The sequence below is a fragment of the Mastigoproctus giganteus genome, chromosome 2 (genome assembly GCF_048544385.1).
Source record: "Mastigoproctus giganteus isolate SK-2022 chromosome 2, ASM4854438v1, whole genome shotgun sequence".
In the NCBI taxonomy this organism is placed as follows: domain Eukaryota; kingdom Metazoa; phylum Arthropoda; class Arachnida; order Uropygi; family Thelyphonidae; genus Mastigoproctus; species Mastigoproctus giganteus.
This window is the reverse complement of record NC_143576.1, coordinates 200179528-200206606: the sequence shown is the minus strand read 5'-3', so window position 1 is coordinate 200206606 and position 27079 is coordinate 200179528. Positions and strand designations below refer to the sequence as shown.

Sequence of the window (27079 nt, the reverse complement as noted above, 5' to 3'; positions counted from 1 at the left end):
TAGGACAACTTATATGGTGACCAATGTGTAAACAAAATCCTGCAGGATTGGATGCCAGGCAGATTTCATGACACATCAGTTTCCAAGATTTTATGACCTACCAAAAGTCCATAAGATAGACTTTCACTTAAGCTTATTTTTTTATTTTATTTTTATTATTTTTAAAAAAATTAAATATGTATTATGTACATATGTCAATGTGTGTATATGCATTTTTCATATCCTTGGCCAAGTTGACATCCTGTTGAAGGGGAATGCAGTTTGACTGTTAACGACAGTAGTAGTAGTGGCATGTGATGCAAGAAAGAAAGTGTATGAGCTTATGCAGCATCAGCCAAAAAAATCTTACAAGACAATCCCTTCTAAATATTTGTCCAATTCCTCTTTAAATTTATTTAACCTATCAACTTCCACAACGACAGATGGAAGTTTGTTCCAGCAATTAACCACCCGCTGGCTAAAGGCAAATTTCCACACATCTATTCTACATCTGTCCTTCCTCAATTTCAATTTATGCCCCCTTAGATTCCTAATCTGAACAAGTGGAAGAATCCCATCAGAATTCAGCGTGCTCAACCCATTCGAGACCTTATACACCTTAATCAGATCACCTCGCAGGTGCTTAGTCTCCAGCTGCTGCAATTTGCAGAACTTAAGCTTCTCCTGGTAAGAGGATCCCTTCATTCCCCTCACCATTGTTGCCTTTCTCTGTACACACTCAAGCAAATCTACATGAGGTCTCCAAACCTGCACACAGTACTCAAGGCGTGACCATTGCCTTATACAGAGGAACAATCACATCCTTTTCCCTCCTGACAAAATTCCTGTATATCATTGACAACACCCTATGACCTGCCCTGGTAACCTGTCTGCATTGCTCAGAAAACTTCATATCTGCCTGCACAATTACTCCCAGGTCTTTTTCATAAGGCCTGACCATTGCCTTATACAGAGGGACAATCACCTCCTTTTCCCTGCTAACAAAATTCCGGTATATTATTGACAACACCCCTTGACCTGCCCTGGCAGCCTGTCTGCATTGCTCAGAAAACTTAATATCTGACTTCACAATTACTCCCAGGTCTTTTTCATTTTCTACCTCCTTAAGTGTAGTACCACACAGTTGGTATATTTCTCTGGGGTTACTTGTACCCATATGCAGTACTTTGCATTTTTCAATGTTAAATTTCAGTTGCCACTTCTCAGCCCATCTGCCCAAATTTTCTAGATCCTGTTGCAGTAATACACTGCCTTTATTGTCATTAACAACCCTGCTAACCTTTGTATCATTTGTAAATTTCGATACTAAGCCTTCATCAATATCATTGATAAATATACAAAACAACAGTGGATCCAACCCCAAACCCTGTGGGACTCCACTAATAACATTAGTCCACGAAGGGCAGCACCCATTGATTACCACCCTCTGTCTTCTCCCACTCAACCATCCTTTTATCCATTGTAGCAACTTGCCCTTAATACCATTCTGCTCCAATTTGTACAGTAGTCTTCCATGCGCAACAGTGTAAAAAGCTTTCCTGAAATCCAAGTATATGATATCAAAATTATTTTTTGCATCCAGTTCCTTTGTAACCACATCATAATACCCAATGAAATATGTCAGACAAGACTTTCCCTTAACAAACCCATGCTGTGTCTGAATTATTGCTGCAGTCTTGTCTAGATGATCCTGCAATGCATCTTTAACCGGTGATGCCATTATTTTACACGGCAAAGAAGTTAAACTGACTGGCCTGTAATTACTCATGTCACCCTTTGATCCCCCTTTGTGGATTGGGGTCACATTTCCACATCTCCAGTCCATGGGTACCTCTCCTGAGTCCAGGGAAGCTCTCATAATTATGGCTAAGGGTTTGCTTATTTCCTTTGCTGCCTCATTTAATATAACTAGATAGATCCCATCCACCCCAGGTGCCTTTCTTATGTTTAACTTCAACAAATTCTCCTCCACTTTGTTCTCAGTTATTACAAAATCATTAAGCACCCTGTTACAATTTGATAACCTTGTGGCATTTTCAAACCTTAATAACTCCTCATGTGTGAATGTAGATGCAAAATACTCATTCAGTTTGTTTGCTATCTGAGCAGGATCATCAACAGTCGATATCAAGTGGACCAATCAGATTCATCCCCTTCCTTTTAGAGTTTATATAAGTAAAGAAATCCTTGCTGTTTTTCTTAGCATCCTTTGCCAAAGATTTCTCACAATCTGCCTTCACCTGCTTAACCTCCTTTGTTATTTTATTACAGACTAGCTTATATATATCATATGCTTCTGTGTCGCCTGATAATTTATATGCATCCTATGCATTTTTCTTCTCTGCCACAAGTCTCGTTAGTTCATTTAACAACCATTTAGGCCTAAACCTTGAACAATATTTCTTAATAGGTATGAAACTTTTAGTAGCTTCCACTATTAATTCCTTGAATGCTTCTCACTTAGAATTTGCTATTGGTAGCGTCATTAGTTAGTCCCACTGTACAGAATTTAAAAACTGTCTGAGACCACTATAGTCACCTTTATAGAAGCAAAAACCCCTTCCTTTACCCGTGTTGGTAATTATATCTTTAATTAAATCCCACATCAGTACACTGTGATCACTGCCACCTGAGGCGCCTCCGTAGCCAGGTGGGCAGGAGCAGCAGTGCGTAGCACACGCTTCTTGATTAGACCGGGGTTCGAGCCCATGACCACCAAATATGGAGGATGCGGAAAGGTCAGGGAATGACCACCGCATATCTCCTGAGCAATATGGCCTTAGTCGCTAATGCTCCTTCCTATAAACCAAATAACAAACAAACAAAAAAACTGCCATCTAATGGTTCCTTTATCTGCAAATTCTTAATACACGAATGATCACTGCTGATAACCAGATCAAGAGTATTACCCTCTCTGGTTGCCTCTCGAACGTGCTGCTCCAGAAAACAATCATCCAATAAATCCACAAAATTCTTACTAGTGTGTGAGTGACCAACCCATAAGTTCCCATCTATATCTGGGAAGTTAAAATCCCCCATTATAAGACATTCTGATTTACTAGCCCATCTATTTTTCTGTACAATTGTTCATTGTACTCATTTGAGTCATTAGGCCTATAACACACTCCTTCTTTTAATTTTGCTTTCGCCGTGCTTATGTCACACCAAACTGACTCAACAGTGCACTGTATATACAGTGAAACTTCTCCTAACGGACACCTCTCTTTAACGGACATCTCTCTACAATGGACATTTTAAAATTCCCCAACTCTCCTCTATTGGTTTTAAAGTGTTTTCAGCTTCTGTCTAGTGGACATTCTCTGTAACGGACGCAGACAGGCAATCTGCACTGTTTGGTTTAGATTAGCACTTAATTTGATCTCCCCATAATGGACAGTGGGCGAGCCGACGGCCCTTTTTCTAGGAATGTTTCTTCCACTTATTGCCTCAATCGTGTGTTTATTTTCTATTTCTGATTCTCTGAATTTTATCAAGGTTTACGTCGCGGTTCTAAACCCTTTTTTCAAGAATTTTAAGGCACATGTAAAACTTCTGATGAATTCGGTGTGTGCAGGGGGGGGGGGGATTTTGTCGGGCTTTCGTCTTTTGAGTTTCAGTTTTCAGTTTTGTTCAGTGTCGTATGAAGTGCACAATGTCTTCTCGTAAACATTTAACTTTAAAAGATAAAGTCGAACTCATTAATGCATATGATCGGCAAAAAAATAGTGTTTGCAATCTCGCTGCAAAATTCAAAATCGGGAAGACGCAGGTAAGCGACATCCTAAAGAAAAAAAATGAACTGCTCAAACAATTTTGGCAACATGTAAATGATCAGGTTCAAAAATCATTCCCGAAAACTGTTGAGCTTCAAATTGACAATGTTACGTATGAGCGGTTTTGTTGCGCACGTGCTAAAAAAATTCCCATTAATGGGCCTATTATTAGGGAAAAGGCTTTGGAGGTTGCAAAATCTATGGGAGTAAATGAGTTTAAAGCTTCTGTGGGATGGCTAGACAAGTTCAAAACTCGGCAGAAAATTTCTTGGAAAACTGTAAGTGGTGAAGGTGGATCTGTTGATACTGGGGTTGTAACAGAGTGGACCATCAAATTGGAAGATTTATGTCGTGATTTTGAAGCTAAGGATATTTACAACTGTGACGAAACAGGGTTGTTTTTTAAAGCTCTTCCTGAAAAAACAGTGAGTCTAAAAAACGAAAAGTGCCAGGGCGGAAAAATTTCTAAGGAACGCTTGACTGTACTATTGTGTACAAATATGCTGGGAGACTTTGAACAACCTCTTGTTATAGGAAACCTACAAAATCCTCGTTGTTTCAAGGGCATAAAGTCGAATCTTTTGAATGTTGACTGGAAGTCTAATAAAAAAGCGTGGATGACACATGATTCGTCAAAACAGAAAAATGATTCTTTTCATGGATAATGCTGCATCTCACCCGCACATTGAATTGTCCAACATTCAAATCGTTTTTCTGCCACCAAACACATCTGCAGAGTGTCAACCCTTGGATCAAGGGATAATAAAAAAATTTAAACTTCACTACAGAAAACGTGTTTTAAGACATCTCATTGCAAACATGAACGATGTAACATGTGCGAGTGACCTTGCAAATAAACTCAGCATCCTAGATGCGATTCAATGAATTTTCTCTTCAGTAAACGCAATTATAAAACTGTCGTGAACTGTTTTGTAAAGTCTGGCTTCTCAAATGCAAAAATTGAAGTTGTGAACAGCAATGTGGAGCACCAAGAAGAACAAGAACTTCAACATCTATTGATAATGTACGATATTTCCGCTACAAGTGACCCTGGCTACAAAGATATAGACTCGAACCTCACTACAGAAGATGGTGCTCTAGATATCAACGACATTATCATCGATATTTTTCAAGAGGTTCCTCATGAGGATGAAGAAATGGAAGGAGGTCATTCTGTCGAAGAACATATTAACAAGAACTACCGATGAAAATAGAAGCGCTCATACAAATCAATCATTTAAAAATGTTTTTCGCCGCTGAAGAAGATATTGAAGGACTTTTAATGGTTTCTTCACTCCAAACAAATGTTGAAAACAAAATTATCAGCCGGATAAGGTGCAGACGAAAATAAGTGATTACTGTATATATTTTCTTAAGATAAAGTCATAATATGCATAGCACAATTGTATGTATATTATTTACAAAAATATTGTGCAAAATCTGTATATAATTTAATTTTACGTTAGACGTTTAACGATTTTTCTTTATCTCTTGTGTATGTAATTGTATATTATTTACAAAAATATTGTTCAAAATCTGGATATATTTTAATTGAATTTTACATTAAACGTTTAACGATTTTTCTTTCTTTCTTGTTTTTTTTCTCCCTCAGACTTCTTGTTAGCGGACACTTCTCTCTAACGGACACATTCTCGTTCCCCATGGCTGTCCGTTAAAAGGAAGTTTCACTGTATATAAAAAATCTTTCTTTCTTTTCCTATTATTTCCTAACCTAAACTGGTTTGCTGCTACTTTAACTGTTTGCAGTTTGAACTTTTGCTGTACACAGTTTCTCCGTGCATTCTTGGTAAACAGATGGTTCGTGTTATCGGTAGTGGAAATAGAAAGCGAGAAGGATATACTGATTGACATGTAGGTGTGTCAGGTGATAACATCATGACATTAAGTGATTGATTGCTTTATGATATGTACATGTATATATATAAAGAATCATTCTTTCTTTTCCTATTATTTCCTAACCTAATGTTGAAGGCCAGGTTATGAAATATAACAAAAAAAAAAAAAAAAGAAATTTTTTCCTCTTTTCCTAACCTATCCTTTAAGATTAGATTGGGAAACCTAACCTTAACAACATAAAAAGAAATCAGCAATATGGTTTTTTGAATAGTGAAAACACTCATGAACTCCAATAATCTGTTTTTAATAATGAGAAAAAACATCATTACATCATCTGTCATGCCTGTGTGTTAATTGATACATCATTCTCAACTTCTACTGCCACTACCAATAACACACACTGTCTGTTTACTGAGAATGCAAAGAGAAACTGCGGTAGCGGCAAACCAGTTTGTCTAGTAAGTTTCCAGAAGTTTACCATAGTTCTCGTGTTTACTTTCTTTACCTTAGCCCATTCACCATCATATGAGGGGAGGAGAGGATGAAGTTCTCAATTTTCTTAATAAATTTTCTCTCTCCATTTAGTTTACCTCTTAAGTAGACTACCCTACTTTTCCTTTATGTATTAGTTTATAGAGATGGCCCTAGAGTGAAGGTAGAAGTTTATAGGAAGCCCGTGTGTCAGGGGGAAAAACACACACTGTAGTATGACATAAACCAACACTCTTAAAAATAGTACAATTAGGGCCTTATCGGATAGAGATTGGTCCCACTGCAGCACCTCTGACGATAGACTGGAGGAGGTTAGACATGTCACAACAGATCTATGAAAGTGTGGGTACCCCTAAAGGATTTTGGACAAGTATGTTTGTGAGAAAGGGGGCAGGGGTGGAGAGAAGCATTCACATCAGTTGCAACTGCACATATTCCTTCCTTCCTATCCGGACTTAACACAATAGGTCTTCAGGATATTACAGACCTGACAGACACACTCTGTGCAGTTGCTGAGGCAGAGGTGGCACACAGTTGTGTCAAGGGTAAAGGACCATGTACCTATTGAGGGTACAAATAAAACTATATACAAGATCAAATGTCCAGATTGTGGAGAAGGTTATATAGGGGAGTCAGACATAGGTTTGAAGAGCATGTAAGAGCAATAGAGTTGGTTGATTATCTGCTGTGGCTGAGCACTTTTGAGAGGAAAATCATCAAATTTCTCCAGTCAATGCAATTATAGTTGATTATTTGCATAGTGGTTACCTGTGAAAGCATCAGTGTTGTTTTAGTACTTCTAAGTTAATATTTATTAATATAGTTAGCTTTAATTAAAGCATGGATAAAATGATATATATGAGGCGAAAAATTAGAGTGATAAAAGTAATATGAGAGTTGTACCTAAGTGTGCAAGGCAGCAGCAAAGAATACAAAAGTATATACAGGTAGTTTTTGCTTTGAGTTCCCAGGTTTATGAGTTCTTTTTTTGCAATAAATAAATGCCAAACATTCATAAATACGACATTTCAAACCATGCATGTAGCTAGACATACAGTACTACTATGCATTCGCTGTCTTGACTTATTTCAAATTTATCCAGCTTATTAAGGGGGATAAATTTGAAAACTCTTCCTTAGTTTATTGATAATGTTGAAGGATCTCAAGAACCAGCAGAGATCATACAAAATGAGAAGTGGTTTAATATTTCTAATCAATTGCAGCTTAACATTTCTACAACTGATGTCACTGATCTGCTTCAAGCACACAATGGAGAGTTCACAAATGAAGCCCTCCTTGAAATGGTAAAATGTGAAGAAGCTGAGCAAGAAGAAGATTTAACAGCTGAAACTCCTGTTCATTCCTTCACTCTCAAGCAGCTTGATGAAGCTTTTTAACACATACAAAAAGCAATTGACATTTTCAGGTCACAAGATTCAAATTTCGAGCACACTAACACTAGAAAAGTTGCTACAAATTTAAAAAATGCTAATGCATACTATCATGAAATTTATAAAGAAAAGAGAAGACTGTCTAGGGAACAAACAACTCTTGAAGCATTTCTGAAGAAGAGGACTACTCCTTGTTCTTCCAACAAACCAGCAGTGATTGCTGAACCATCAATGAGTGTGCATTTAGTCAATGATGATGAAGAATAAACATTCTTTAACATGTATGACATAAATAATTTCTTTATTATTATAATTTTCTTTTAAAGGCTATATTTTCATTTCTTTGGATAAATCATTATTTATGTGTAAACTATTGTTTTGTTGACCTTTATTTAACATTACTATGATCAAATTTCATTGTTGTGAATGTAACCCCTGTTTTGAACATTACATCTAGGGGAAATAAATTCCCACTTTAAAGTGCACGCTAGGAACAAATTAACTCGTAAAGTCAAGAACTACATATATATGTGGTAGAAATAATAAAACTGTTGAAATGCAGGTAGATGGAGGTGTAAATTACACAAAATGGAAGAAAAAAGTGTATTGAAGGGAAGATAGATAGAAAGAATGAAAATATCCTATATGATATGATGAATTAAAACAAATTATAGGCTGAATTGGTAAGCCAATTAAAAGGGAGTGAAATGTAAAGCAAAAGTAATAAGTTAAATATATAAAGGAATAGCAAGCATCAGATAAAGGTGGAAAAATTTAGTTAAATAGTCTAAAGAGGGGGTAAGAAAATTATAAAAAAAAATCTGATGCAAGCTAAACATATTTGTATTATGTATCCATATTTATGTTTAGTTTGTATCAGATTTTTTTTTTTTTTTTTTTTTTTAAATTTTGTAATTTTCTTACTCCTCTCTTTAGACTAACTAAACTTTTCCACCTTTATCTGACGCTTGCTATTCCTTTATACAGAGTGAATAGTGAACACTACAAGGAAAAACGAATTGGCACAGCTAGGTTGTGTAGAAAGAAAAAGAGAGAAGCTTTGAGAAGGAAGGTCAATGAAATGGTGGAACATTACAACAAGAAGGAAAAGAAAATAGAAAATTTCATAAGAAGATTAAAAAAAGTACAAAGGAATTCCGATCAAAAGTTACTGCATGTAGGGATAGTGAAGGGAACTTGGTGACTGAGAGAAAGGAGGTTCCGAAATAGTGGAAAAAGTATTTTGAGTGCATTTTGACAGGAAGTAATACTGAAACAAAACAGCTATTATACTATACAGTAGAACCATGCATTGAAGATCCTAGTTTCGAAGCAATTCGAAAAGTTAAGTGCTTAAAGAACTTTAAAGCACCAGGAGCTGATGGAATAATGCAGAGTTGCTCAAGAATGGTGGAGTGACACTATGGAGAAGAATACATAATCTGATACTATTAATATGGTCTGAGGAAAAAATCCCGGATGAATGGGCACTTGGAATCATACAACCGATTCACAAGGAGGGTGATAAACTGCTTTTCTCTAACTATAGTAGTATTACATTGCTGAGCATTACTTACAAAGTTTTTTCGGGAGTTATTTATAACAGACTGGCAGCATATTCAGAGAAAATCATTGGAGAATATCAGTGTGAGTTCAGACCCAATCGCTCAACAACTGACCAGATTTTCATTTTGAGGCAGATACAGGAAAAAGCATTTGAGTATAATATACACTTATTTAACTTATATGTAAATTTCAAACATGTTTTTGATTCACTCAACAAAGAGGAAATGATAAATGATCTCCTTCTCTTGGATATACCTACAAAGATTGTTGGGCTCATAAAAGGAACCCTGGCTGGCTCTAAAGCAGTGGTAAGAATTGGCAGTGAGTTGACGACTCCCTTCGACATTAACGCCGGTGTTAGACAGGGCAATGCACTCTCTACTGTGTTATTTAACTTGGTTTTAGAGGTGGCTGTGAGAAAATTAGAAGTGACTGGACACATAGGCACAAAGATAGTGCAGGTATGTGCATATGCTGATGATGTCACTATTATCAGTAGGAATAAAGGAGCACTGGAGGAAACAGTGGCCAGGCTGGGTGTGAAGCACAAAGAAGAGGACTTAGGATAAATGAAGCGAAGACAAAATATATGGAAGTCCAGAGAATGGCAGATAATAAGGAAAATTTAAGAACCAACAGCTTCTCATTTGATCATGTTCAAAATTTCGCCTATCTAGGTTTGCAGATAAACCAATCCAACTCTATTACTAATGAAATTAAGTCCCGTATCCTGAGTGGAAACAGATGCTTCTATGCACATAAAAAACTAATGAAGTTCAGAGTATTGAACAGACATTTAAAATTAAGGATATACAAAAGTCTCATTAGTCCAGTTGTAACATATGGTTGTGAAGCTTGGATATTATTGAGTAAAGATGAGCGGTTGTTGAGAGTGTTCAAATGTAGAATTTTGTGAAAAGTCTTTGGGCCCGTACAAGATGCTGATGGATCCTGGAGGATCAGAATGAACCACAAACTTAACAATCTTATTCAGGGTGCAGACATTGTCAGATTTGTGAAGAGCCAGAGACTTGCCAGGTTGGGACATGTAATGAGAATGGATGACAGCAGAACAACTAAGAGGAAAATAGAATGGAAACCTATCGGTAGGAGGAGAAAGACCATGGAAAAGATAGATGGATGATGTAGAAGAGGACTTAAAGACCATGAGAATAAGAAGTTGGAGAAGTTTGACTTCTGGGAGGGTGTACTGGTGGAACATCGTTGAGAAGATTAAGACCCACCCTGGGTTATAACGCCAGAAAAGAAGAAGAACAATGATATTGATGAAGGAGAAGGTGATTTTACTCATAATGAGATCACTGATAGTAAAAAAATAAATAAATAAATAGTGATAGTACAAAAATCATTTGTACTTATTATTTCTTTCATTATAATATATATAATGAAAGAAACTTTTGTTACTAAGGCATAAATAGCCTCAGTAACAAAATTCATTAATATAATAAACTCCGCAGTCATTTTGGTGCCGGTCATTCAGAAAATTTCACTCTCCTAGCCTGATAATGTTACTCAGTTGAGTTTCAAACCCTTTCCTCTTTAACTGGTTGTTAAATACCTGTATTGTGGAGGCTAGCTCCGTAGTTGAGCGGTCAGGAGCAGGAGTGCAGCAGCACATGATCTTTGAGTAGACTGGGGTCAAGCCCCTGACTGCTAAATATAGTCGATCTGCTAACCCACACTGGACCAACATGGCAGATTATGGTCCATTTCCTTCAGCATGAATTGTTGAGGAGACTTCCATCCTGCAGTGGGTTGATAATGGCTGCAGTTTAGCTTTTTTTTTTACCTTTTATTGTGGTGGTTATTTTGTCTTCTTGAAACCACTCCATTAAACATATTAAGCATTCACATATGGTTTAATAGTGCATTTCTTTACATGAATATAACTTCAGTTTCATCATGATATTATGAAGTGCATAATTTTTAAAAATTATGTTATCTGCAAATGTTACAAAAATGTGTTTTTTTTTTTTCATTTAAAAATGTTACAAGGTGCACAAAGTGCATGCAGAGCTGCTTCATTAATGTTTTGAGTGCATTCACCCATTTTATGATTAATATTCGTATGTCAGTATAACAGACAATAATGGAATCAGAATTTCATTTTTAATAGTTATGCTCTTCATTGAAAGCTATACATTAATTATTTTAATAATCAGAAAAAATGTTGAAAACAGTGGTGAATTTATTTGTAGATTTTTTTCTCTCATAATTTACAGAACAGAACATTGCCTGACCATCCTCAGTGTGAAAGAAATGGCCAAGATGTAACAGTTAATCAGACTGCGGTTGATTCTACAGTATATCTTGGAAATATTGACAAAGTAAAAGACACCATTCCTTTATCAGCAATAGTTGATACACAATCCAGGACATCTCCAAAAGATCAGTCTTCAAGGTAAGACCAGTATTTTGGTTTTGTTGATGATTTCAATGAAAAGTTTCATAAAAAAATTTTTTTTCTACCTTTTGATTGAAATAATTTTCTAATACAATGTTACTTATTGTTTTATATTACTTTTACCTTGGGTATGGAGAATCATCCTCTACAGAATCTTATAATCAATCTGTTATTCTGTATAAATAGCAATTTTTAACAAGTCTACGGAGATTAATGTCTTTTAAAAATTTGAAATAAATCTTTTTTTTTCTTTACTCAGCAGCAGACCAGAACATTTTGCTTACACATGACCAAAATACAGTATAAAAAAATTAGTTCATAGTTATATTTTCTGCTATAAATACAGTTAGTATCAGCATTAGCATTAGTGATGCAAGAAAGCAAGCTTATACAGCATCAGCCAAAAAAAAAAAAACCCAACTTCTAATTTCACCCATCAATTCACTCCAAAAGTTTGTCCAGTTATTTCCTTGAATTTATTTAAGCTATCAACTTCCACAACGACAGTTGGAAGTTTCTTGCAGCAATCAACCACCCTAAAGGCAAATTTCCACACGTCTCTTCTACAACTGTCTTTCCTCAGTTTCAATTTATGTCCCCTCAGCTGCATAATCTGAGCAAGAGGAAGAATCTTATCAGCATTGAGCTTGCTCAAACCATTCAAGGACTTAGACTCCTCAATCAGATCACCTCATAGGAACCTAGTCTCCAGTAATTTGCAAAACTTAAGCCTTTCCTGGTAAGAACACCCCTTTGTTCCCCTCACCAATCTCATCCTGATCTGTACTCATTCCAGCATTCTATATCCTAAAATGAGACCACAACACCTGTGAACAGCACTCAAGGCGTGGCCTGACTATTGTCTTATACAAAGGGATAATCATCTACTTATCCCTGTTAAAACAATTCCTGTATATCATTGACAAGGCTCCATGAGATGATCTGGAACCTGTCTTCTTTGCTCAGAAAACTTTATATATAGCTGCACATTTACCCCTAGGTATTTTTCATTCTCCACTATGCTGTCCAGACAGTTAATGTGTAACTCTGGAGTTACTGCTACTCACATGCAGTATTTTACATTTGTCAATGTCGAACTTCAGTTGCCACCTCTCAGCTCATTTTCTCAATTTCTCTAGATCCTGTTGCAGTAGCATACTGTCATTACTGTCATTAACAACTCTGCCAACCTTCATATCATCTGAAAACTTGGACATTATGCCTGATGTACCATCATCAATATCATTAATAAATACAGAAAACAATGATGGACCCAACACTGAATCCTACGGGACTTCACTAATAACATTAGTCCACGAAGAGCAGTGTCCGTTGATTACGACTCTCTGTCTTCTCCCAATCAACCATCCCTTTATCCAGAGCTGCAACTTGACTTGCCCTTGATGCCATTCTGCTCCAATTTACACAGCAGTCTTTCATGTGCAACAGTATCAAAAGCTTTCCTGAAATCCAAGTATATGATATCAAAATTATTTTTTGCATCCAATTCCTTTGTGAGCACATAATAGTATCCAATCAAATTGATCAGACAAGACTTCCCCTTAAAAAAACCCATTGTGTATCTGAATTATAATTCAGATACACAATCTTGTCTAGATGATCCTGCAATCTTGTGCAATCTTGTCTAGATGATCCTGCAATGCTTCTTTAACCAGTGATTCTGTTAATTTCCCTGAAGTTAAATTAACAGGTCTGTAATTACTGATGCCACCATTTTATCATTTGATACACCGATGAGCCAAAACATTATGACCACCTAGTTCATATGGTGTTGGTCCTCCACGTGCAGCCGAAACAGCTCAACCTGGCGAGGCATGGATGCTATAGTATTTTTAAATGTGTCTTGTGATATCTAGTACCAACACGTAACCAGCAGATCCTTTAACTCCTGTAATGTCAGTGGTTGAGATGCCGTAGATCGGAGTTGCTGTTCCAACACAAATCACAGAATGGGATTGATGTCTGGAGAATTTGGAGGCCAAGGCAATACCTGGAAGTCTTCCTCTTGTTCCACAAACCGGTCTCGAATAATCCAGGCAGTGTGGCATGGTGCATTATCCTGCTGAAAGATAGCACTGCCAGAGGGAAAGACCGTTCCCATGAAAGGGTGTACCTGGTCAGTAATGATGTTTAGGTAGGTGGTAGATGTCAGAGTGCCCGGCATGTGGATGACTGGACCCAGGGTATCCCAGCAGAACATCACTCAAAGCATGACATTGCCGACATGGGCTTCTTTTTGTCTCACAGTGCATCCAGGCGCCATTAGTTCCCCAGGTAAATGATGCACACGTATTCGCCATCCACATGGTGCAACAGGAAACGTGATTCACCAGACCAGACGACCTTCCAATCACTCAAGGACCAGTTTCGATGCTCACACGTCCATTGCAGGGGCTGTTGCTGGCCTGATGAACCGTGGTTAGCATGGGCACTTAGAGTTGCCTGTGGCTATGCAGCCCCATTTTCAGCAGGGTTTGATGTACTGTGTGTTGTGACACATTACTCCCATCGCCAACATTCCAATTGTCGGCAAGTTGTGCCACAGTCACCCTTCTGTTGCCATGTACCATCCGGGAGAGTCCGCTCACCTTGAGCATCGATGAGCCGTGGTTATCTTGCCGATGGTTTGTGGGTTTCCTCTTCTCAGACAATGTTCGGTAGGTACTAACCATGACTGACTGTGACCACCCCACCAGCTGTGCCGGTGGGGTGCTCACGGTCATATGATATGGTCCAACCCAGTCGTCTGGCCATTACAATTTTGCCTTTGTCAAACTCGCTTAAGTCTGCTGCATTTCCCATCTGAAGAACAAGAGTAACACTGATTAACGGAGCTCAGTATCAGGTGTTTTATATGTACCGTGTCCCGACCAATGCACACGCTGTAGTTCACGTGCAGTTTCTTCAATTTGCATAATGACTCACTGTTCATAATATTTTGGCTCATTGGTGTACATTTGCACATCTCCAGTCCATGGCAATCTCCCTTGAGTCCAAGGATGCTCTCAGCTAAGGGTTTGCTTACTTCCTTTGCAGCCTCCTTTAATATAACTGGATAGATCCCATCCACCCAGGTGCCTTTCTTATGTTTATCTTCAACAATTTCTCCTCCACTTTCCTCTCATTATAATAACATCACTTTGCTCCCTGTTAGAGTTTGATAATCGTCTGGCCTTCACTTCCCTAAAGAATTCCACATGTGTGACTATGGATGCAAAATACTCATTCGGTTTGTAAGCTACCTAAGTGGGATCAACAACAGTCAAACCATTGATATCAAGGGGATCAATCTAATTCATCCCCTTCCTTTTAGAGGTTACATAGGTAAAGTAGTCATTGCTGATTTTCTTAGCATCCTTTGCCAAAAATTTCTCGTAATCTGCCTTCACTTGCCTAACCTCTTTTGTGACTTGATTTTATATAGGCTTTATATTTACCATAGGCTTCTGTGTCTACTGATAATTTATATGCATCCCATACATTTTTATTCTCTGCTATAAGTCTCATTAGTTTATGAGACATCATTTAGTCCTAAAGGTTGAACAGTATTTGTTAGTTGCTATTAAAATCCTAGTAGCTTCCAAGAATAATTCATTGAATTCTTCTCATTTAGAACTGTTGGTAACATTTTCAGTTAGTCTCATTGTATGGAGTTTAAAAACTGTCTGAGACCACTGTAGTCACCTTTATGAAAGCAAAAAAACCCTTCCCTTTACCCCTAATGTTAGTTACATCTTTGAGTAAATCCCACATCAGTACACTGTGATCACTGCCACTTAGTAGTTCCTTTATCTGCATATTCTTAATGTATGACTAACAATGAATGACAAATGTTGGGGGTGCCTCCATAGCAGGTGGGAAGGAGCAACAGTGCATAACACACGCTTCTTGATTAGACTGGGGTTCGAACCCGTCATCAACAAATACGGAGGATGCGGAAAAGTCAAGGGAATGACCTCCGCATATTCCCGGAGCAATATGGCCTTAGTTGCTAATGCTCCTAAAAACCAAATAACAAACAAATGTTGTGTCATATCTTGTTACGGGCATGAAAGTAAGTTTACTTTATAGATTTTAGGGTGCTAAACATAGAAATACTGCTTAAATGGCAGATTGGTTCTTCTTTTCAAAAAAAGTAGTTTTTTATATTTATATAAGGTATTTTTTATTTATATGGCAGTAAGTTACAGCTACGAACATACCTGTATCAAACATGAGACCATTTTGACTTTCATTTGTATTGTGCTTTGGGAGCATCCCTTTTCACCATCCAACAATAATCAACTAATATGGTGGCACTCTATTTGATTTTGTATCTTTGTTCCATTGCTGCAATGCCCTGATGGAAGTGCTCACCATGTTCGCCGCTGATGGCACCACAGTTTGGCAGGAAGAAATCGAGGTGTGAATGCAAGAAATGCATCTTAATTGACATGTTGTAAACCAGTTTTTCATAAGCAATAATGAGATCTTCCACAAGCTTCCTCTGGTTGCTGGCTTTAACATTACTGGAAAAACAGTCAAAATGTTTCAAAAGGCGAGGGTTATTCAAAAGGGTTATTCAGCGAGGGGAATGCCAGAGGTGTATTCAACTCTAGCAGTAAGCTAGAGAATCTTGAAATAACTGGGAGTAAAGTGGAGGAGAAATTGTTGAAGATAAACACAAGAAAGGCACCCGGGGTGGATGGGATCTATCCAGTTATATTAAAGGAGGCAACAAAGGAAGTAAGCAAACCCTTAGCCATAATTATGAGAGCTTCCTTGGACTCAGAGGAGGTACCTATAGACTGGAAATGTGCAAATGTGACCCCAATTCACAAAGGCGGATCAAAGGCTGACACAAGTAATTATAGACCTGTGAGCTTAACTTCTGTTCCAGGAAAATTAATGGAGGCACTGGTTAAAGAAGCACTGCAGGATCATTTAGACAAGACTTCAGTTATAGCTCGGACACAGCATGGTTTTGTTAAGGGGAAGTCTTGCCTGACCAATTTGATTGGATACTATGATGCAGTCACAAAAGAACTGGATGCAGGGAATAGCTATGATATTATATACTTGTATCTTAGAAAGGCTTTTGATACTGTTACACATGGAAGACTGCTACACAAATTGGAGCAGTGTGACATTGGAGGCAAATTGCTGCTATGGATAAAGGGGTGGTTGAGGGGGAGAAGACAGAGAGTGGTAATCAATGGACACTGCTCATCGTGGACTAATGTTATTAGTGGAGTCCCTCAGGGCTCAGTGTTGGGTCCATTATTGTTTTCTGTATTTATAAATGATATTGATGATGGTATATCAAGCTTAATGTCCAAGCTTGCAGACAATACAAAGGTAGGCAGGGTTGTCAAGGACACTACTGACACTATGCTGCTTCAACAGGATCTGGAAAGGTTGAGCAGATGGGCTGAGAGGTGGCAAATGAAGTTTAACATTGACAAATGTAAAGTACTGCACATGGGAAACAGCAACCCCAGAGCAACGTATCAACTTTGTGGTACTACACTGACAGTGGTAGAGAATGAAAGGGACTTGGGGGTGGTTGTGCAGGCAGATATGAAGTTCTCTGAGCAGTGCAGATGGGCTGCAAGAGTAGCTCATGGAGTATTGTCAATGATATACAGGAACTTTTCCAGCAGGGATAAGGAGGTGATTATTCCCTTGTATAAGGCAATGGTCAGGCCACACCTAGAGTACTGTATACAGGTCTGAAGGCCTCATTTCAAGAAGGATGTAGAGCTGCTGGAACGAGTACAGAGAAGGGCAACAAGATTAGTGAATGGAACAAAGGGGTGCTCTTATGAAGAAAGGCTTAAGTTTTGAAAATTACAGTGTCTGGAGACTAGGCACCAGCGAGATGATCTGATAGAGGTGTATAAAGCCTTGAATGGTTTGAGCATGCTCAATGCTGATGGGATTCTTCCTTTAGCTCAGAATAATCACCTGAGAGGGCATAAATTCAAATTGAGGAAAGACAGATGTAGGATAGACGTGTGGAAATTTGCCTTCAGCCAGCGGGTGGTTGGTTGGTGGAACAGACTTCCATCCCTTGTCGTGGAGGTTGATAGCCTAAATAAGTTTAAGGCTCAGCTGGACAGGTATTTTGAACGAACAGAGGGGTGAAGTGGAAGTGGGTTTTTTTTTTTTTTTTTGGCTGATGCTGCATAAGCTTGCTTTTTTGCATCAAATGCCTCTACTAATGCTAATGCTAAAAAGGCTTTCCATGCTGATTTCTCGCTGTCACTAAGGGCTGATTAGAAATATTCATCTCTGAAAGGTTGCCTTATTTGTGGACAGGTGAAAATGCCTGTCTTAATCTTCCCTGTACTTAGTCTTGGGAATTTCTCTTGCAAATATGTGAATGCAGGGCCATTCATTTCCAAAGCCCTAATGAAATTTTTTGTGAGCCCCAGTTTAATATGGAGTGGTGGAAGCAAAACTTTATTTGGACCTACAAGAGGTTCGAATGCTACATTCTTCTTTCCAGGTGTTAATAATTTTTGTTGAGGGCAACTCCTCTCCTTGGAACAACTATCCCACTCACACAGAAAACAAAAAAATACTTAGTGTAACCCTTTTATAGGCCTGATAAAATGGTGATTACCTTTAAATCACTACATATCTGCTGCTCACACACCTAACACTCAACACCTAAGAGAATGTTCTCCATGGTTGCATTTGTTTCTTTTTTGTGGATGGCATACACAAGAGGTATTGAAGGCAGTATATTTCGTTTTTGTGTAATAACACACCCTTAAGGCTAACGTTAGAAGCATCTATAAATAGTCGACATTCTTCAGGAATTTGCCTCGTATTCGTTGCTGCCATTGACCATCAACATCCTTACAAACAGTGAGTTCACCTTCTGTTTGATGGTATTTATCACAGTCTTCATTTCAAGTATGAAATACAGTCATTTTCACATAATGATCTAGCCTTCTGAACCACATAAGCTCACTTTCTGTGAGCTTATGTGGTTTAGAAGGGTAAAGTTTTGGACAAAATGGGGGATCCTTTGATGAAGACGGCTACTGTACTTCTTTCTGTATATCTAGTTGATGTTCATAGGTATCTTCATGAGAGTGTACAGAAAAAATGTTCAGGTGGATCAGGAATAGGTAGTATTTCACTATAAGGCATGGGACGAATTGCAGATGGTATATTTGGGTACGTCACTTTCCACTTTTTCTTCATTGTCATCCCTTTTCAAATTAGCACCATATAGAAATAACAGCTTGTGATATGATTTGTTGGCTCCCTCCATTTCATGGGCATTTTTAAAGGCATAACAGTAGACACTGGTAGAGGTGAAAGTTATTCTTGCACTGTTTCTATAGGAATGAGCAGCACCCTAAAAACCAAGCTGCAGGATATATCAGAGACTGCTGGGAGTCATTGTGGTACAAGTAAACACATGGGTTGTGTTAGGGTAGCTAAGAAAAAGAACAGGTGCATGTAAACTTGCGTGTACACTGATGCTAGGAGTTTGGTAAATAAATTTGATGGATTTGAGGTATTGCTCAAAGCATCAAAGGCGGATATTGTTGGGATATCAGAGACGTGGTGTCACCCAGATATAAGGAATGCAGAACTGGAATTTGGGGAGTACAACGTCTACAGAAAGGATAGACAGGATAGGAAGGGAGGAGGGGGTTATGCTATTAGTTAAGAAACACATAAAATCCAAGGAAGTGAAGCCATTCGACATCGCTGGACAGTGCACTGTCGAGTCAGTTCGGTGTGACATAAGCATTGGGATATCAAAATTGAGAGTAGGAGTGTGCTATAGGCCTAATGACTCTGATGAGTATAATAAGAAACTGTACAGGGAAATAGAGTGGGCCAGTAAATCAGAGAGTCTTATAATGGGGGATTTTAATTTCCCAGATATTGACTGGAATTTGTGGGTTGGTCACTCACACACTAGCAAGGCTTTTGTGGATTTATTGGATGATTGTTTTCTACATCAGCATATTTGGGAGGAAACTAGAGGGAGTAATACTCTTGATCTGATTATCAATAGTGATTCTTAATGCAATCCCACTAGGTGGCAGTGATATGATGTATATGATGAGAGCCTTGTCGATCAATTCGGCCCTGGAAAGATTGTGCAAGGCTGAAGGGGTAGAATTTTTTTCAGCCTGGACTGTACTTGTTAACAGGAGAGATTGCTTCTACAGGGATGGGATACACTTAAATAGAAAGGGTGCAAGAATATTTGCTGATGCTATCGAGGCAGTGTTAGGTGGGTCGGAAAACTGCTAGCTTGGGGGGAGACAAAGACTAATGGATTAACAGTAGCCACGGGCAGAGGTGAAAAAGATTCTTGCACTGCTTCTATTGGAATGAGCAGAAGCCTGAAAAACAAGATGCAGGATATTTCAGAGACTGCTGGAAGTCATTGCGGTACAAGTAAACACATGGGTTGTGTTAGGGTAGCTAAGAATAGAAACAGGTGCATGTATACTTGCGTGTACACTAATGCTAGGAGTTTAGTAAATAAATTTGATGAATTTGAGGTATTACTCAAAACATCAAAGGCAGATATTGTTGGGATATCAGAGACGTGGTGTCACACAGATATAAGGAATGCAGAACTGGAATTTGGGGAGTACAACGTCTACAGAAAGGATAGACAGGATAGGAAGGGAGGAGGGGTTATGCTATTAGTTAAAAAACACATAAAATCCAAGGAAGTGAAGCCAGTTGACATCGCTGGACAGTGCAGTGTTGAGTCAGTTTGGTGTGACATAAGCATAGGTAAATCAAAATTGAGAGTAGGAGTGTGCTATAGGCCTAATGACTGGGATGAGTATAATAAGATACTGTACAGGGAAATAGAGTGGGCCAGTAAATCAGAGAGTCTTATAATGGGGGATTTTAATTTCCCAGATATTGACTGGAATTTGTGGGTTGGTCACTCACACACTAGCAAGGCTTTTGTGGATTTATTGGATGATTGTTTTCTACACCAGCATGTTCGGGAGGCAACTAGAGGGAGTAATACTCTTGATCTGATTATCAGTAGTGATTCTTCATGCATTAGGAATCTGCAGATAAATGAACCACTGGGTGGCAGTGATCACAGTGTGCTGAAGTGGGATTTACTCAAGGAGGTAACTACCATCAGAGGTAAAGGGAAGGGTTTTTGCTTTCGTAAAGGAGACTATGCTGGTCTGAGACAGTATTTAAATTCTATACAGTGGGACCAACTGATGATGTTACCAACAGCAAATTCAAAATGGGAAGCATTCAAGGAACTAATCTTGGAAGCTACCAGGCTTTACATACCAACCAAGAAATATTGTTCAAGGTTCAGGCCTAAATGGTTGTCAGATGAACTAATGAGACATATGGCAGAGAAGAAAAATGCATGGGATACATACAAATTAATGGGTGACGTGGAAGCCTATGATAGATATAAGTTGCTCTGTAACCAAGTCACAAAGGAGATTAGGCAGGCAAAGGCAGATTATGAGAAATCCTTGGCAAAGGATGCAAAGAAAAACAGAAAAGAGTTCTTTACCTATTTAAACTCAAGAAGGAAAGGGATGAATCAGATTGGTCCACTGGATGTTGATGGTTCAACAGTTGAGGATCCAGCTCAGGTGGCTAACAATCTAAACGAGTATTTTGCATCTACATTCACAAATGAGGAGTTATTCAGGAAGGGGAATGTCGTAGGTGAAGTAAACATTGGCAGTGAGCTAGATGATTTTCTAATAACTGAGAGGAAAGTGGAGGAGAAATTGTTGAGGATAAACATAAAAAAGGCACCCGGGGTGGATGGGATCTATCCAGTTATATTAAAGGAGGCAGCAAAGGAAGTAAGCAAACCCCTAGCCATAATTATGAGAGCTTCTTTGGACTCAGGGGAGGTACCCATGGACTGGAGATGTGCAAATGTAACCCCAATTCACAAAGGAGGATCAAAGGCTGACACAAGTAATTATAGACCTGTTAGTTTAACTTCGGTTCCAGGAAAATTAATGGAGGCACTGGTTAAAGAAGCACTGCAGGATCATCTGGACAAGAATTCAGTTATAGCTCAGACACAGCATGGGTTTGTTAAGGGCAGGTCTTGTCTGACCAATTTGATTGGATACTATGATGTAGTCACAAAAGAACTGGATGCAGGGAATAACTTTGATATTATATATTTGGATCTTAGAAAGGCTTTTGATACTGTTGCGCATGGAAGACTGCTGCACAAATTGGAGAAGTGTGGCATTCGAGGCAAATTGCTGCTATGGATAAAGGGATGGTTGAGTGGCAGAAGACAGAGAGTGGTAATCAATGGACACTGCTCAACGTGGACTAATGTTATTAGTGGAGTTCCTCAGGGTTCAGTGTTGGGTCCATTGTTGTTTTCTGTATTTATAAATGATATTGATGATGGTGTATCAGGCTTAATGTCCAAGTTTGCAGACGATACAAAGGTTGGCAGGGTTGTTAAGGACACTACTGATACTATGCTGCTGCAACAGGATCTGGAAAGGTTGAGCAGATGGGCTGAGAGGTGGCAAATGAAGTTTAACATTGACAAATGTAAAGTACTACATATGGGAAACTAACCCCAGATCAACGTATCAACTCTGTGGTACTACGTTGACAGTGGTAGAGAATGAAAAGGACCTGGGGGTAATTGTGCAGGCAGATATGAAGTTCTCTGAGCAGTACAGACGAGCTGCAAGAGTAGCTCATGGTGTCTTGTCAATGATAGACAGGAATTTTTCTAGCAGGGACAGGGATGTGATTATTCCCTTGTATAAGGCATTGGTCAGGCCACACCTTGAGTACTGTATACAGGTCTGGAGGCCTCATTTCAAGAAGGATGTAGAGCTGCTGGAACGAGTACAGAGAAGGGCAACAAGATTAGTGAATGGAACAAAGGGTTGCTCTTACGAAGAAAGGCTTAAGTTTTGCAAATTACAGAGCCTGGAGACTAGGCATCGCCGAGGTGATCTGATAGAGGTGTACAAGGTTTTGAATGGCTTGAGCATGCTCAATGCCGATGGAATTCTTCCTCTTGCTCAGAATAATCACCTGAGAGGGCATAAATTCAAATTGAGGAAGGACGGATGTCGGATAGATGTGCGGAAATTCGCCTTTAGCCAGCGGGCAGTTGGTTTGTGGAATAGACTTCCATCGCTTGTTGTTGAAGTTGATAGCCTAAACAAATTTAAGGCTCAGCTGGACAGGTATTTCGAACGAATTGAGGGGTGAAATGGGAGTAGTGGTTGTTTTTTTTTTTTTTCTTTTTTTTTGGCTGATGCTGAATAAGCTTGCTTTCTTGCATCATATGCCTCTACTAATGCTAATGCTAATGATCACAGTGTGCTGAAGTGGGATTTACTCAAAGAGGTAACTACCATCAGGGGTAAAGGGAAGGGTTTTTGCTTTTGTAAAGGCGACTACGATGGTCTGAGACAGTATTTCAATTGTATACAGTGGGACCAACTGATGATGTTAACAACAGCAAATTCAAAATGGGAAGCATTCAAAGAACTTATCTTGGAAGCTACTAGGCTTTACATACCAACTAAGAAATATTGTTAAAGGTTTAAAAATGCATGGGATACATATAAATTAATGGGTGACATGGAAGCCTATGATAGATATAAGCTGGTCTGTAACCAAGTCACAAAGGAGATTAGGCAGGCAAAGGCAGATTATGAGAAATCCTTGGCAAAGGATGCAAAGAAAAACAGAAAAGATTTCTTTACCTATGTAAACTCTAGAAGGAAAGGGACGAATCAGATTGGTCCCCTGGATATTGATGGTTCAACAGTTGAGGATCCTGCTTAGGTGGCTAACAAACTAAACGAGTAATTTGCATCTACATTCACACATGAGGAGTTATTCAGGAAGGGGAACGCCAGAGGTGAAGTAAACTCTGGCAGTGGGCTAGATGATTTTGTAATAAGTGAGAGGAAAATGGAGGAGAAATCGTGGACTAATGTTATTAGTGGAGTCCCTCGTGGTTCAGTGTTGGGTCCATTATTGTTTTATGTTCAAGCTTAATGTTCAAGTTTTCAGACGATACAAAGGTTGGCAGTTTTGTTAAGGACACTACTGATGCTATGCTGCTGCAACAGGATCTGGAAAGGTTGAGCAGATGGGCTGAGAGATGGCAAATGAAGTTTTACATTGACAAATGTAAAGTTATACATATGGGAAGCAGTAACCCCCCCCCACACCCCCAGAACAACATATCAACTCTGTGATACTACACTGACAGTGGTAGAGAATGAAAAGGACCTGGAGGTAATTGTGCAGGCAGATATGAAGGTCTCTGAGCAGTGCAGATGGGCTGCAAGAGTCGTTCATGGTGTCTTCTCAATGATACACAGGAATTTTTCTAGCAGGGATAAGGAGAAATTAAGAAATATTGTATACAGGTCTGGAGGCCTCATTTCAAGAAGGATGTAGAGCTGCTGGAACGAGTACAGAGAAGGACAACAAGATTAGTGAATGGAACAAGGTGTATAAAGGTGTATAAAAGTGAATGGAACAAGGTGTATAAATTAGTGATAGAGGTGTATAAAACCTTGAATGGTTTGAGCATGCTCAATGCTGATGGGATTCTTTGTCTTGCTGAGAATAATCACCTGAGAGGGCATAAATTGAAATCGAGGAAAAACAGATGTAGTATAGATGTGCGGAAATTTGCCTTTAGCCAGCGGGTAGTTGGTTGGTGGAACAGACTTCCATCCCTTGTTGTGGAAGTTGATAGCCTAAATAAATTTAAGGCTCAGCTGGACAGGTATTTTGAATGAACGGAGGGGTGAAATGGGAGTTTTTTTTTGGTTGATGTTGCATAAGCTTGCTATCTTCCATCATATGCCTCTACTAATGCTAATAAAACATCCCTTTCGATTCACCCATGTGTTGAGTTTTGATGAAGCATATGTGTGGAGCCCAGTTCTTGTCCTGGTCGCTTACTTTACACCCAATGTACTAGAAATCATATATCATATATTTGGATCTTAGAAAGGGTTTTGATACTGTTGCATATGGAAGACTGCTGAACAAATTGGAGTGGTGTGGCATTGCTGCTATGAATAAAGGGATGGTTGATTGGGAGAAGACAGAGAGTGGTAATCAATGGACACTGCTCATCATGGACTAATGTTATTAGTGGAGTCCCTCAGGGTTCAGTGTTGGGTCCATTGTTGTTTTCTGTAATTATAAATGATATTGATGATGGTATATCAAGTTTAATGTCCAAGTTTGCAAACGATATGAAGGTTTGCAAATAAGAACACTAATGACTGTACGTATGCTGCTGCAACAGAATCTAGAAAAGTTGAGCAGATGGGCTGAGAGGTGGCAAATGAAGTTTAACATTGACAAATGTAAAGTACTACATATGGGAAGCAGTAACCCCAGAGTAATGTATCAACTCTGTGGTACTACACCAACAGTGGTAGAGAACGAAAAGGACCTGGGGGTAATTGTGCAGGCAGATATGAGGTTTTCTGAGCAGTGCAGATAGTCTGCAAGAGTAGCTCATGGTGTCTTGTCAATGATATACAGAAAATTTTTCTAGCAGGGATAAGGAGGTGATTATCCCCTTGTATAAGGTAATGGTCAGGCCACACCTTGAGTACCATATACAGGTCTGGAGGCCCATTTTAAGAAGGATGTAGAGCTGTTGGAACGAGTTGAGAGAAGGGCAACAAGATTAGTGAATGGAACAAAGGGTTGCTCTTATGAAGAAAGGCTTAAGTTTTGCAAATTACAGTGTCTGGAGACTAGGCACCTGCAGGGTAATCTGATTGAGGTGTATAAAACCTTGAATGGTTTGAGCATGCTCAATGTTGATGTAATTCTTCCTGTTGCTCAGAATAATCACCTGAGAGGGAATAAATTTAAATTGAAGAAAGACAGATTTAGGATAGATGTGCGGCAGTTTACCTTTAGCCAGCAGGTAGTTGGTTGGTTGAACAGACTTTCATCCTTTGTTGTGGAAGTTGATGGCCTAAACAAATTTAAGGCTGAGCTGGACAGGTATTTGGATCGAACAGAGGGGTGAAATTGGAGTGTTTTTTTTGACTGATGCTGCATAAGCTTGCTTTCTTGCATCATATGCCTCTAATGCTAATGCTAAAGTAGACTTTTTTACGGCTCAAGTTAAGAGACTCTTTCTTGATGCTAATGTGACTTCACCACGTACGTAATAGTAGTCATCTGGACTATTCATACAATTATTGGGCATATTAATCTTACATGACACAAACACTGTGCAAAAAGTAGGAATCTCACTGAGAACAACTCACACTCAGTACCTAGCTTTATTCAAAGATTACTGCAACAGAGTTGTCTTCAACTCTGTTCCAGGCAAAAACAGATGTAACAACATTTGAGTCAATAACAATTTGTGATGTAGAGTGAGGCAACAGTTGCCAATCATGTGATAACAGCATGATTGTGGTACTGAAACTGGTGTTGCCATGCATTTTGCTGAGAGCCATAGTTGATAATGTAGAGTAACTAACTAATATGGGACCCTAACTGTAATTTGAAAACAAGAGCCAATCAACAAATTTTAATGTGATTTTCATGTTCAGTAGTATAAAATTAATCAAGATTGGGTCTTTTCATTTTTGTAACATTTTACATGTTGACCACTGTAATCACTGCTGATAATCAGATCAGGAGTATTTCTCCCTCTGGTTGCTTCTCGAAAATGCTGGTGTAAAAAAACAATCATCCGATAAATCAACAAAGTCTTGCTAGCATGCGAGTGAGCAATTCAAAAAATTCCACTCAATATCTGGGAAGTTAAAATCCCCCATTATAAGGCATTCTGATTTACTGGCCCACTCTGTTTATCTGTTTAGTTGCTCATTGTATTCATCAAAATCATTAAGCCTATAACACACTGCTACCCTCATTTTTGCTTTCCCATTACTTATGTCACACTAGACTGACTCAACATTTCACTGTCCATCCACGACAACTGAATGCACTTCCTTAGATATTATGCGTTTCTTACCTAACAGCATAACCTCTCCTCCCTTCCTATCCTGTCTATCATTTCTGTATGCATAGTACTCAAATTGCAATACCGCATTCCTTATATCTGTGTAACACTACATCTCTGATATCCCAACAATATCCACCTTTGATGTTGTTACCAGCACTTTTAATTCATCAAATTTATTTACTATATTATTAGTACTGGTGTACATGCAAGTATACATGCACCTGTGTTAGGTATCCTAACACAACCCATGATTTACTTGTTCCATTATAACTCTCAGCAGTCCTTGAAATCCCCAGTACCTTGCTTTCCAGAATGCTGCTCATTCCAATCGAAGTAGTACAAAATCACTTTCACTTCTGCCTGCGGCTACTGTTAATCTTTTAGTCTCTGAATTATCCTCTCAAGCTAGCAGTTTTCTGACCCACCTAATACTGCCTTGATAGAATCTATAAATATTTTTGCATCCTTTCTATTTAAGCGAATCCCATCCCTGTAGAAGCAATCTCTCCTGTTAACAAGCACAGTTCACTGCTGAGAAAAATTCTACCCCACTAGCCTT

The 27079-nt window shown here is 38.7% G+C and overlaps 1 protein-coding gene across 1 annotated transcript in view; it reads left to right on the top strand.

The window, feature by feature from the left end:
• Positions 1 to 27079, top strand: part of LOC150089906 (uncharacterized) — a 550032-nt gene that overhangs the window by 157081 nt on the left and 365872 nt on the right. Inside the window, exon 6 of the mRNA XM_090389700.1 lies at positions 11323 to 11501. Within this exon, the coding sequence (XP_090245826.1) occupies positions 11323 to 11501 (179 nt within the window). The remainder of the gene's footprint in view (positions 1 to 11322; positions 11502 to 27079) is intronic.